This window comes from Aethalodelphis obliquidens, unplaced genomic scaffold, assembly GCF_003676395.1.
Source record: "Aethalodelphis obliquidens isolate GAN/ISIS:26980383/991018 unplaced genomic scaffold, ASM367639v1 scaffold17, whole genome shotgun sequence".
Classification (NCBI taxonomy): Eukaryota; Metazoa; Chordata; class Mammalia; order Artiodactyla; family Delphinidae; genus Aethalodelphis; species Aethalodelphis obliquidens.
Genome location: NW_020837961.1, coordinates 17,985,630 through 18,000,402, shown reverse-complemented (window position 1 = coordinate 18,000,402; position 14,773 = coordinate 17,985,630). Strand labels below are relative to the sequence as shown.

The following is a 14,773-nucleotide window of genomic DNA, read 5'->3' as shown; positions in this document are numbered from 1 at the left end:
GATAGGCATAGGGAGAAATAAGCGTAATTAATTCTAGGATTTGAAGTCCAATACCCTTCCCAGTACGCTCCACTGAAAGGCATTGTTTTGCCTTCAAAAGCTTAAGCTTATTCCTTCATATTCTAAGTTTTCTGAAAAGGAGGAACATTTATTTTTATAATCTGTGCACTGAAATTGGGAATTCAGATGCCCGCATTCTGAAGTAAGCCCATACCTGTGATGATTCTGAATCAAGGCAGATCCTGTTGTTTTCAAAATTAGCTTTTTTCAAGCAATCAGTCAGCAAGTATGAACTGATCCAATATTGTGTGCTCACTGCTCTTGTAGCCAATGTTCGCAGTAACCTATTGATATACCCAGCCAATCAGGTCCTCAGATAATTTTTTTCACTTTTCAGGGCAGTGGTGTCACCATTGCTTTTTGGCTGACTGTCCCAACTGAACATGTTAAGCAGATTTATCTTAATCCCATGATAGACCTGAAATCCATCTGCTTACTTGAAAACAGGTTAAGTGTGTCGATTCAAATCAACAAGTATATTTGTTTAAAATGAGCAGTTGACTGATTCATTGGGGAAAGTTGAGATTATGTCATCCAGATTCTTTGTTTTTATTTGCTGTCAAGTAGGCATAATCAGCCAGAGTTTATAAAGTCAAGGTACCAGGATTAAGAGTGTCACTATCTTTTCCATTCTGATTTTTTCCCCCAACAAAGCTCAGTTCCATAAGCAGAATAAATACTTCTAGGACATTTCAAAAGATTTTTAAGGGGGTATTTTCTCTTGGGAAAAGTAGTATCAAAATATTTGTAAAATTATAAACTTTAAAGTCGTTATTTAATCTATCTAAAGGTACTATTTGAGGCCTGTTTAGACCCCAGCTAAATTAGGCATGATTAGTCTGCCAGAAATAACTGACGCAGAAGAACCAAGGAATGATAAAATTTTGTTTTGCACTTTAGGAATTTTTCTAAACTAATATTCCTGAAATCTGTCACATACAAGTCGTGAGATACGTTTTCACCTTGATGGAAAAGAACCAAACCTCCTGTATTTTTTGATTTGAGGACTAGAGTCCTATTTTTGCCTCAGTGAAAGAAAAGTAACTGGATTGTTAATTTATTTCCAAACATCTTGCAGAGGTTTCATTACTGATTGATTAAATATTTCCCTGCTGAGACAATAATCTTTGACCTATAGACACCAGAAGAGATTGGTAATAAATAAAATTGTAAAATAGAAACAGTTTCAGCTCGTAAAACCCATAGATTTAACCAGACATTCTATGAAAAGCAAATCACTTGGTCTAGGCAAAATGGATTTATATAACCATGACAGAATATTGTTACAAATAGAATAATCAGCCTGGTTATTAGTGGTAAAGTTTTGTATATCACACTGCTTATTTAATCTATTTATGTTAAAAATATTGGCAAACTTCTGAAAAACATGGTAGGTACAGGTATCTGTGTACAAAAAGCAGCCTTTGTCCTCTCTATTCAACATGGAAATGAATTCTGATTTTTCACTGAATTCCACTCTCTTCCAGGTCTGCTAAACTTAGAAAAGACCTATTTTGAAATTGTACATATGACTGTGCGTCTCCATTGTCACCCTCAAAATGAATTGATGTCTGTGTATAACAGACTTCAGAGAGAAAATTTTTAGTGCCTCCATAATTGAATTCTCTTTGAATAATAAAACTTAACTTTAATTTTCTATTTCTAAATGTCTATTTTGATATCATCTTTTTTCCATACTTAGCCTTGTTTTGACTTGTATTTATTGTTTTTAGGTACCGCATGTACAGGAAAAGCCAAACAACAGGCTTCCCTTCTCTCATTACAATTTTTTCAGCACCAAATTACTTAGATGTATACAATAACAAAGGTGAGTGTTTTCAAATCCCTCTTGGAGTTTTGTATAGTATGTGTAATAACTAAGTTCTCTTTTGGTCTAGTTTTAATTAAGCATTTTTAGTCATTCTTTTTCTCCTTACTTTTTCATTTATGGTTTGATGCAGATTTTGTGATTATCTTCAAAGTTCCAGATTCAGTTGGTCAGAGGTGGGAGCCCAGGCACTGTTATTTTTTAATTGTTCTCTAGGAGATTTTAAGGTAAAGTAGGGTTGACAGCTACTGCTATGATAGGTATAGGCGATTCTAATGTAAAGTAGGGTTGACAGCTACTGCTATGATAGGTATAGGCTTTAAAAGAAAGAATAATTGAGAGAAATCCAAAATCATGCTTCTTAAGAAGGATGGGGATTTAAATAAGAATAGTGTGACTGCACATGTAAAGGATTATGAAAAATAAGCAGAAAGAAGCTATAGCTTCATATTCAAATTCAGATTTCATCTGTTGAGCACCTACCATGAGTCAGACCTTGTGATAGGTATGTATTCATTTATTTTTTAAAAATTGAATTAAACTTTAAAATAAATATCATTTGCCTCCCAGAGTGAGTCTCTATGGTAACTGCCTTGCCCAAGGTCACTCAGTCAGGTAGTGATGAACTGGCATCAAACCGACATCATCTGGTCCAGCATCCTGTACTTTCTTTCTGCAACGCTGTACCTGTGGCCCAAAAGAGACCAGGAAAGGAGAGGGCATTATTTACTGACTAGAGAAGAGAGGGGGAGTGGGGGCCACATTGTTTTCTTTCATAAAGGTAATCTCTTTATGAAAGGAAATGATGTGTGGTGTTAGAGGTGTGGCAGAATGAATGAGAAAGTGTGAAACAGTCATTAACCCTCCTTGGCATTGGTCCGGATAGTATATATGCAGCATTTCTGAGTGTGGCTTTCTGAGATTAAGAGAAATGAAACAGAAAGAAACCAATCAAATAATACATGTGAGGCCAAATACAGGCCAGGAGAGGCAGGAAAAGGCAGCCTTATCTCTGAGCCAGTCTGAAAACTCCTGGAATTGGGAGCCTTTCCCATGCCTCTGCGAGTTGTGAGAGGCAGCTTCCTGTCCTAGGCTGGTGTCCAGGATGCCTTCCCAGGCACCTGCTTGCTGTCCTCCGTCCTTATGAATCGGTTGTTACCTTCGTTTCAAGCCTGCATTCCACTTTCCCCTTGGGAAGTGGGTCTCTCCCTTTGCCTGTACCCTGATCTCCTGCTTTGCACTTTCCCACCTCCTGCTGAGGCCTGGATACTGAGGCCCGTACCTTCTGGATCTGTCAGGGATCCTGCTCCAAAGGGCAAACCACATGTCACACTTTCCAATCACTACCTCTCCCCAGAGGAATCTGCGCTGTCCTACAGATAAAGTTTCTGACTGTCCAACCCCTGTCCCCATGGCTCAGAGAGTGACCCCTGCTGGCTGGAGTTTGCTCTAGCTGCACAGTCTGTTTCGTTGCCATTTTGACTCTGGGGGACCCTCCCCTGTGGCCTTGGGGCATGGTTGTCGGTAGGCACAAAGAGTTTCTGCCACAACCACGGATGGCAGCATGTGAGGGATAGTTGTCCCCCTTTTCTTATTGCCTAGTTCCTAGAAAAGAACCTGCCCTTGGTTCTCTGTGGCAAGAAGCATGCAAAATCAAGTAAAACATGTTCTCTGCATATCAAGTGCTTATCAACTAGTTGACAGAGCGAGACGTCCGGATGATTTCATGAAAATGTAAGACGGTGTCATGAAGTAAAACCAAGAGAGTCAAACACTAAGTACATTCGACAAGGGGTGATTTTTCTAGAATGGTCAGAGAAGGTCTTATTTCAGATAAAATATGATCTGGACATGGAAGAATGGTTCACGTTGGATTAGAAAGAGGAAAAAATAAAGTCAAGGCCAGTGTTTTTGCAACTTTTTTATTTTTAAGCAGCAAAGACTTTTTTTTTTTTCCGTCTCCAAACAGAATCTCAATCTTGAAGCCTCTTGTGTAAAATCAATAAGAAGTAGTTCCCTTTCGTTGGATAAGGCTTCTCCATCTTGTCCCCAAAATTCCCCTTGGTACCTACAAGAAATGCAAGAACTCAGTAGGTTGTTTTGCATGTCCCACCGTGATCCTGTTATTTACCAAAAGTATATAATTTATGAGCACTTATGTTTTTGTTGTTTTATGGCATTAAACTTTTTTTCTGTTACACCTAGTGAAGGCAGTGCCCAAATGAATAATTTTCTTGACAGAGACTGATTACTAAGTAGCATGTACTATACTTACAAGTTTTTTTAAAATTTAAAAAAACCCCTCGAAACAGGAAAAAAAAAAAAAAAACGGAAAGAGAAAGAGAATTGAGATTTTAACTCCATGAAAACAGGTCTAGCCTTTTTCCATCCATCACAATGCTAGGCAATGCAGTTTTGCTTGAGACCAATAGAGATTTCTTGAATAAGATGTGCATTGCTTCTTTGTCTGTGGTTCTGATTTAACAAGGCAGGAACTTAAAAAGCAATAGACATCAGTGCATTGCTATCTTTGAGGTTCTGTGCTTCTTTCACTCTGCCTTTAGGGCAGATCACAATCTCTGGGGGAGGGGATAGAAGCATTTCATTTTGGGAACCTTTTCATAAAAGAAAAAAATTCTCCTGAGAGAAGAAGATAAACTGATAGGAAGAAGAAAGATATATTCTTCAGTTTGAGCACAATTTCAAAAGACTTTTGTGTAAAATCTCTGAAGCACTTTCGAGCTATTACACTAGCACTGTGTACAGTATGTGGGACTGGGAGTTCACTGCTGAAGGGAGGATGACTGTATTAGAATAAAATAAATGTTAACGAGAACTTTAAAAGCCAGTGCAATAAAACTGGGTTGCAAGCACCTTCAAAACGCAATCAGTGGAAAGAAACAGCCATGAAGAATCTCTGAGTTAACCATTTGATTCTTAGAAAACAGATGACCATCAAGGCCTCTGGGATTATAACCTAGTAGTTAGAGTGTGATTTGATTTTTAAAATTCCTGCGAATTAAGGAAGCAGTAATAGCTCTCTGGCAAAATGAAAGAAAAAGAAAAAAAATAGGTTTATTCTGCCATCTTGTTTTTTAATTGAAGTATATTTGATTTACAATGTTGTGTTAGTTTTAGGTGTACAGCAAAGTGATTCAGTTATACATTACATATGTATTCTTTTTCAGATTCTTTTCCCTTATAGGTTATTATAAAATATAAAATAAGTATTATAAATTATTATAAAATATTGGTTAGAGTTCCCCGTGCTATACAGTAGGTCCTTGTTGCTTATCTATTATATATATAGTAGTGTGTATCTGTTAATCCCAAACTCCTAATTTATCCCTTCCCCCTTCCCCCTTTAGTAACCATAAGTTTGTTTTCTACGTCTGTGAGTCTAGTCTGCCGTCTTAAAACCGGTAATAGTCATATGATCAGCTTCATGTTTAAATGTCCAATTGTTCAGATTAGTAGTTCATACTTGCCTGCAATTAAAAGCAGCTTTCAGAACGCAGTGAGGACTGTACATGTCCCATCCCCTATGTCAATCCCCATATCCTATGTTAATCCATTCAGTTCTTATCCTTTCCAGTCTGCATTAACAGACAAACAACTTGCCCCTCTTCCTGCTTCGGTTTCCTCACTCTGACAAATCCTGCTTACTCCTGCAAGATGCCAGGGCCAAAGATGTAGCTCTGAATCCCAGCTCTGCCGTGAGACAACGAACTCATCTAAAATTATTGGCATATAGTGACATCTCTGTAAAATGAGAAAAAAAAAATTTTGTGTGAATAATAGATGAAATTACTTTGAAACAAAACGTTGTGCACTATTAAGATGTTATCATCATTGAATATTTTATATTGCTCGAACTATGCCATGTGTCTGTGTGGGGCTTCCCAGAAGCTGGCAGAATACTCTTCCTCTTCAGCTTCATAGTTATAATTTTACTTTATGGGTCAGTCTACCTTCGTGACCGATCTCTCTGCTTCCCTCTGCATGAACCCTTTACTTTAGCCAAATTGTTCTGCTCATCGCGCTGAACAACTTTTGGCTTTCCTTTTCGCCACATCTTTGCCCACCCACTTCTTTTCATCTATATCTAGAATACTTGTCTTGCTCTTCTCTGCCCATGTAAATGGACTACACCCCCTCCAGTCTGTCTGTTGGTAGTTCTTCTCTTAATGCCTGTAATACCAATCATTTACCCTTCACCTGCAATACCAATCATTTGCCCTCGTACTTAGCATTTACTTCTGTTTCTGGTTAGCTTTTCCGTGCATTCCTATAACTTCCCAATCAGATAATAGTTTGAATCAGGGGCTTTTTGATACACATTGTAAAGCCAAGTAGCATGCCTTTTACATGGTAGGCAGCCAATATGTGCATTGATCAAAGCATTTTCTTTCTGGGAATTAATAGCAAGACAGTGCCCAAAAGTATCCTATTGGTGTTGACCCTCAGAGCTTTATCTGTCTTTAAATTACTGCTGTAACCAGTGTTTATTTCCCAGTTGGAGTTAAACATTTGCAGAGTACTTAGCACCTTTGAATTGTTTTTCTCCTGTGACGCTGTAGCCCAAGGGAAAAGCGATTTCACAATTATCCAGATACACCAAACAGAAGAAAAATGCAGTAATGACACGTTGCTACTGCTGCTGCTGCTGCTTCTTCAAAATAATTTTCCATCTGTGAAAGTGACTTCAACCTCATCCACTCACCAACGTAACAAACCTTTATTGAGAACTTACTGTATACCAAGTACCATGTGAGGTGCTAAGGATATAAAATAAACAAGACAGACATGGTCTTTTTTCTAGTGGGGTTTATAATCTAGTAGTGTGATGGGCGTTAAAGAATTTCACCAATAATTATTTAAATATATTTGCAAAATCCTACAAAGAAAAGAACGGTATGAAAGGAGAATGGAAATAAGCTGGTGGCAACAAAAAAAGCTTAACTGAGAAAGTGACATGTAAGCTCTCTTAGAGTGAAATCTCTCAGTGCAGGAAAACACAATGGCAGATGTGAACTCTGCTCTAAACAATTTGGTTTGGCCGAAAACTATAATAAACCTCTTTTTAAAAGTGTTTTAAACCTTGATGTAAACAGTTAAGTCCTTTGTCTCTCTAATGATTATAACTGTGCTTCAAAAAAATCTATAAAGTAAATTGTAGTAGGTTTCCATGTGGTGCTAGTTCTCCATGGTTCAGATGAGTCGTCATATGGATAGGTGAGAGGCTAGATGGATGGATGGATGCTACAGATGTAGAGAAATATAAACATGTATACCAGGGGTGTACAACTCAGTTCTAAGAAGATCTACTGACAGTAAAATTAAGTAATTAAGTAAAAGGTATTAAATGAAATGTATTTTGGAGTTGAGAGGAAAATCTAAATGACAACCAAACTAATACAGTGATCAAGACCAAAGATTAAAATGACAACCAGGAAAGAAATCAATTCAATGCTAAAGTAAGTTAAGGAAGAGAAGTTGAAAATCAGCTTTCAAGGATGGACAGGAAAAGCATTGTTTACAAGAATTTTGAGATTTTTTTTTTTTTTTTTGCAAAAGTCTATGCTTTTTGATAGAAAAAAACATATTATGATGTTTTGGACTTTTAAACTAGACAACTTGATAGATTTACTTATAAAAAGCATTTTAGTCTTACCAAAACTTGCAATTTCAACATCCTCAAATATTTCCCAATCAAAAAGTAGACAGGGCCTTCAGGAAGGTACCATTTATAAATTAAAAGATAATGTCTGACTTGGCAGGAAAATACCATCGTAAGGGAGGATTGAATTGTTAATATAGTGAACCCAGGTAGGAATCTGAGTGGCAGTCGTGATGTGAGCTCCAGGAGCAAATGCAGCATATCTGAAGCCAACTGGCCTTGAAGCCCCACCTTCCAGCAGGAGCTCTCAGCGCTCAGTGACACACCCTTGACACAGCATGGTGTTGCCAGGCCTTACAATCTCATTCCCTGCTGCACCGCAGTCCTTTCACACTGGGAGCTTGTTTCACCATTCAGGAATAACTTCCACAAACTTAGAGATAACTGGAACCTGCCAGGTTCAGGAGCCAAATAGAACCAGCTAGATTCCATCTTTGTCCTGTGTGGAGGAGGGAAAGGGGCAGGGGGAGTCTCTGTAAGGGAGTAGCATCACTGCCCAGGCAACCCTGAGTAGCACCTCTGCCTCTTTCTCTACAGCATGTGTAAAAGTTTACTTCCCTGCGAAGACACCCACGTTTTATAACAAGGGGCCATTTCCGTAGAGTCTGAGGCCTGTCTTCAGCATGGGCATCACCTTTCTCATTAACATATCCCTTTTTAAAGCATGTTTGGGGTATTTGCAACCATAGCCATAAATATGATCACTAGTTGCTTTACAAATTGGATAAAATTAATCTAGAGACTTTGCCCAATGGCAAAGTGTTCCCAACCCTTACTTTATTCCTCTATCATCTCAAATCTAAAGGTCTTCTTAATTGCTCTTGAGCAGCTGTTTGGCCAGTTCACTTATTTCAATATAGAAAATGTAGATACTTAATCTTTCACTTCAGATTGTATTTACATTTAGATAAACTATAAAAATACCATCTATGGACTGAATGTCTGTGTTCCTCCTCCCCCCAAATTCATTATGTTGAGACTCTAACCCCCGATGTGATGTATTTCGAGGTGCCACCTTTGGGAAATAATTACTGTTAGATTAGGTCATGGCTGGGGCATTGTGATGGGATTAATTATAAAGATAGGAGGAAACAGAGGCTCTCTCTCTGCATGCACCAAGGAAGGCTGTGTGAGGACAAGACCAGCCAGAGGGCCCTCACCAAGAACCTGACCCTGCTGGCACTCTGATCTGGACGTCCAGCCTCCAGAACTGTGAGAAATAAATGTTTGTTGTTTAAGTCAAAAACAAAAAAAAAGAAAGAAAATGTAAATACATATTCATGGTAGCATTTTGTTATTTGACATTTGCTAACAAATGCTAAAGCAAAAGCAAACAATAAGGAAGATACACCCCCATGAAAAAAGAGTCATTTCTTTACTTATTTGATAAACATTTTTATTTTTTAGCCCAATGAGTATTGGTAGAATTACACACACCAGGAAGATAATTTCTTAATAATGGTTATTAAACCTAGGACAATCTACCAAGGAGTAGTATGGAATATAAGAATCTATGAAGGAGCCAAGCAGAAACCATGAACAAAACTCTTAGTATTAACTCCTTTTATTATCAGTATGAGATGGTAAAGAAGAAATTTAGGTAGACTTTTAAAGGTAAAGAGAACTTGAAGTTAGAAGGTTTTGATTGGTTTTCAGAGAAATCTCCTCTCTGAGATAAATGGATAAAATTAACTGCAGAGAGGTTTCAGTAGAATGTCCCCTTTATGCTGCCTTTTATAACCAGGATTCTTCAATATGTGCAATTCATCAGTGGTTGTGATTTCCTATACCTATAACAATAATAATAACTAATATTTATTGAGCATTTACCATTGCCAGACAGTGCTCTACATTTCCATTCCATGAATAAATGCATTTAATCTTTCAAGCACTCGATGAACTACATTATAATCTTGATTTTATTGATGAAAAACCGGACACAGAGGAGTTACATACTTTCCCCAAAGTTCATGCAAGCTGGTCAGGGAATGGCACTGAGATCGAAGCTCAGCAGTCTGACTCCAGGGCCCACGGGTTACCCTCCTTCTGTGCTCTTGTGCATCAGCTTTGTTATGTGAAAGCTTTCAGGGCAGCGTTTGCACTGATCCCCTATTCAGCTCAGGGGTTCATTGTGTTTAGGTGACTAGTTTTCAAGAAGAAAGGAAAAGCTTTTGAAATGAAGAGTCATTTGTTATCACTTTTAAATTACATGAGTGTTTTACATCCAAATACATACATTATTAAAAGATCAGAGTATCTTTTGCACTAGTCTGAAATAAATGTCTCCCTTGAAAAGATATCCCCCAAAGCACTTATGCTTTTGCTTTTGTTTATTCAGCTCTGCTGTGAAAGTGTCATTGCTGGAGGCCGCTTTCTAAATAGGTTAGTTTTACTCCAGTAATCACCTTGCTTACATTTAAACATTTAATTAATGGGACAGAAGGTGAAATAGAAAACCTATCAAGATTGAATATTTAGGGATTACTTTCCCTATATATTTTAATTGAATTAAGCTACGTATAATCTATGTATCTTTACTCTAACAAATGACCTTGATTTCTTTTTTTTTTTTACATCTTTATTGGAGTATAATTGCTTTACAATGGTGTGTTAGTTTCTGCTTTATGACAAAGTGAATCAGTTATACATATGTTCCCATATCTCTTCCCTCTTGCGTCTCCCTCCCTCCCACCCTCCCTATCCCACCCCTCCAGGCGGTCACAAAGCACCGAGCTGATCTCCCTGTGCTACGCGGCTGCTTCCCACTAGCTATCTACCTTACGTTTGGTAGTGTATGTATGTCCGTGCCTCTCTCTCGCCCTGTCACAGCTTGATTTCTTAACCATCACCACTACAGGATTGTAAATTTCAGCAGTTAAGTAATTGTGGAGCTTCAACAAAGTAAGTACTCTATGGCAGTGGGTGCGATAATCCTCGCTTTTCACAAAGCTCTGCCCATAAAATCAGATCTCAGTGTTCTGTGAACCCTTCCTTGGGGATGAAGACAGGACCTCTAGCAACCCGAGTCCTCCATCCAGATTCCTTGTCAGTGCTCTTCTGCTGCCCCTTGGACGGGACCATTTAAGGCTTACATCTTGTGTTACATTCCATTTTCTGACAGATGGTTAGAGGATTCTTACCCTGGACTGAAACCAACTTCTCTAGAAATCTAATTGTCAATAAGGCATTTAACAGGAGGAAAAACAAGAAATATATATTTATTTGTGTGTGTGTGTGTTTGTATATATGTGTGTGTATATACATATATACACACACATAACATATATGAAACGTTAAAGATGTGAATCAGTGGATTATCCCTTGCTATTCATTATCTAGAGGTTCTAGACCTGCAAGACACTCAGTGACATTACTTCCACGAAAAGAAGTAGATATCAAGTGTATAGGCTTATATTAACTCAGTGCCAAGGATATCTTGGAGATAGCAACCTAGAACCATTGCAAGCTGCAGCTTAAGGCTTGATACCAAGTACAAGGTGAAAGAGCATACAGACACTGAAACAGATACAGATACAGGCACTACTTTTCAAAGTACCTCCCACCGAGGTACACTTACCCTTGTTATGCATTTGGAGCTGATAAGTATCAGCTGTATTGAATGAGAGCCAGTGTTTCCTATGTCCATGCCATCTCCCCCAGTAGCTTAAAGCTTCAGGTAAATCTTTCTCATTTAGTCTAGGGTTGATTAAGCCTTATTTTAACATTATAATTGTATAGATTAGAACTTAAAGGAATGTACCAGCTCAAACTGATAAGGAACTCATAACTGCCGATGACTCCTTGTTGACGTAGCAAAAAATATTTAATGGTAGAAATTCAAATTCTCTTTGTGAAATTGTAATGTTAGAAATGATTCACAGTGTTTGACTGGACTTGGGCTAATCCCAAGGATCAATTTTTGGCCCAAATTCTCTGGATCCTAGTATGTCGATGTGACACATTAAGTGGGAATCGTAAAATGGCAAAACTATTAAAAATAGATAGCCATTCTTTCCTCAAGGAATTTGAAACTGAGTCATGATACTTTATATTTTTCAGGTGCCAAAATTTTATCTGATTGTATATATTATAAATATTAATCCCATATATTATTTTATTTGATCTTCATATTTTGAAGATGACCTAATTATTCCTATTTTACAAGTTTGAAAGGTACGACTCAAATAAGGAGAAATGTTTGCCAAAGCTCACATAGTTACTATGTGACAGAGACAATATTATTTCCACTCTTATCTATTTTAGAATCTTACAATTTCAAAACAGAGTTTAGCCTCTGAAGTGACATATTACCTTTTTCCCAAATTCTTTCAAGCACCCTTCAGACTTCTGTTCATATGTGGTTAGTTACATTTTTAGTGTCCTGACAAGTTACATGTTTTATGTTTTTAAATTTTTCTTTATTTTCTCTTTTTTTTGCCTGCCTGCCTTCTTTCTTTCCTTCCTCTCTTTCTCCATCTTGTCTTTCTTTTCTCTATTTCCTTTCATTAGATCTTTTCTTCAGCCAACACTGTTGAGCATCAACCATGTGCCAGGTATGGTACAAAGCACAATAAAAGAAAAAAGAAGAGAGATCTATGCCTTCCTCATTCCTTCTATCATCTGCCTTCCACTTACTTTACTCAAAATTCTGTATTTGAATAATACCTGATTCAGAATTTACTAATGCAGTATTAAGAAGGGAAACACATAACACACACTCATGCATACATACACGCACACACACACACACACACACACACACACACATAACCATAAGATTGGCTCAGATAATAGATATATCTAGTACAGTCACCTTCCTTCATGTAAGATAACATCATCCACATTTATGTAGGAGACTTGTGACAAAGTTAAAGAAGGTGTTATAGGTGCCATGAAAGAGGCATGTACAAGGTAAGAGGAGGAACAAGGGTTAGATGTGGGCGTAAAAGGATTATATACAGAAACACGTGAAACACACACACGTGTATTTCAATAAGTACAAAATCATTAGCTCATACCTTCAAGAAAATTATATTTAACTACTGTTTGTATCCAGTAATACTAAGATATTTCAGGTTGGTTGAAATTCAGTCATTATGTAGAAGTTACTGAGCATGTGCCTGTGAAATACACTCTGATAAGTACTGAATTGAGCAATTTAAACATTAAATTTCTCAAGAAACCCATACTGAAAAATATCATTATGATAGAATTACCTAAAAATTACCTATAAATTGAAGACTTGAAATCCGTCTTCATAAATGCCTTGAACACTTACTTTGAGCCTAACCTTATGAGCCATAGAGTAAAAGTGAGTTACAAGTGTAGCCCTTGCTCACCAAATACAGTAACCCTCATGAATTGGTAAATTTCCTTTGACCTAGGTCATGCCCTTTACTTAGGTCACTAATAATAAAAAAAGGAATCTTCTTAAAACAGAATCCATCAGGCAAGTATAGGACATTGAGAAGAAAAAACAAGGAAACAGGAGTGAGAAGTCAAATTTCTAAATGGAAGGAATCGTAGAGATTGTGTTTATAGATGCTATAACGTGTACTACAATAACTATGCATATATGTGAATGTACATATATATCTTCTCAAATTTTTAAACGAAACTTGTACCCTCCCCAAAGTAATCTTTATGGGAACATATAGATTTTTAAAAATCTGTAGCATCTCTCCCAGAGAGAAGACCCTTTCATGCAGCACACCAACATAATCTTAAAATTCTGCCAAAGGACATTATGCGTACATAGTCCTACCTCAAGAATTTTATCCATCAAACTATCATGTCTCCTTCTATGATGGTAGGACTTTGCCAAAAGAACACACTGATGCTACGTTTTCTACCAGGGTATCTGAGGGTGGAAGAATTGAAAGGAAAAAATATCCTGGGCCTATTATGCTCTTTTTTGGGGGGGCTTTTTCTGGATGGCTTCCAGGGATTCTGAAGTGCCTTCATTTACTTTCCTCTCATCTTTGTTTCTTTTCTGTCCCTCTGTCCCATCTTTTGAAGTGGGGAGTGGATTTTCAATTAGAGTTGAGATAAAAACGTTAGCAGAAGGGTGAAAAGAATAAAATTTATTATTTCCCTTCTTTTGAGCTCTTCTCTCCTCTATCTTAGAACTGCCCTAGTAGTGTTGAGAATGCCTGAGGTATGTAGGGAACATTACAGTTACTAATCTGAAGGCTTTCAGAAAAAGAGCTCTGTGTTCCTCTTAAAATCGACTTGGAATGTGTTGAACCCATGGTTCGGTGAGCTCGTCAATGCATCTTGCTAGCAATATTTTGATAACTTCTCTTAAACTGGAAGCTCTCTTTGACCTTTCTATTTTTGTCATTTACTGCCCTGTCATCAGCTTCCCTGCTGATGGCAGTTGTAAAGAAGATGCTGTGAAATGTTATCAAGTTTTTGTGAACTATTGGTTTTTGTGTCTCATCAAAATTTTAAATTTTAAAAAGTAGGAGAGACCCCTTTAATTTACAGATTTGGATATGGCCTAGCAATTTATGCATGGTTTGATAGACGGAGGATTGAATTAAGATATAGATTCTATTCCTCGGGCTTCACTATATTCAGATGGCCTTGTGGTATCATTAGAAATAATAGAGGTCCAGTGCCCCTTCCCTATTTCCTAGTAGGAGCAGTCTCTTTATCACTGATTTTTATATCTTTTTTTTTTTTTATATCTTTTACATAAGCACGATGGGACCAACTAATTGCATAATTTTGCAACCATAATTTTGACATCAGAGAAAGAACTGGCAGTCAGGTCTCCAGATTCATGGGGATTAATATTCTTTCTATTATTCCAAATTTCATCTGGCTATCCTTCACCCCTGTGTGTGCAACAAAAGAGCATTTGTTTCTGTGCTGTCTGGTCTGCTCTGAACAATGGTTCATAACCTAAGGCCCGTATATGTGTCATAATCCCTCTCAGGGCCTCTGATACAATTGGTAAAGGACATGAGGGCATGTGTATTGCCAGCAGAATAGAGGAGTTCCTTGATGGTAGACTTTGTTCTTTTTTCCTCTCTCTATTTCTCAGACAAGGTCTCAGGAGGTGGTCTCGAGTGATTCTTGAAGTACAACCATTTGTATTATTTATATGCACTGGAGATAAACATCTTTCAAGTACTTCAGAGGAGAGCACCCTGTTAGGGCTCAGTTGAGTTCTGTAATTCCAGCGGCAGTCAGAGGAA

At 37.5% G+C, this 14,773-nt stretch overlaps 1 protein-coding gene across 1 annotated transcript in view; it reads left to right on the top strand.

Annotated features, from left to right (window-relative positions):
• PPP3CA (protein phosphatase 3 catalytic subunit alpha) overlaps positions 1–14,773 on the top strand; it is a 299,648-nt gene that overhangs the window by 244,092 nt on the left and 40,783 nt on the right. The window contains exon 8 of the mRNA XM_027117002.1: positions 1,794–1,888. Within this exon, the coding sequence (XP_026972803.1) occupies positions 1,794–1,888 (95 nt within the window). The remainder of the gene's footprint in view (positions 1–1,793; positions 1,889–14,773) is intronic.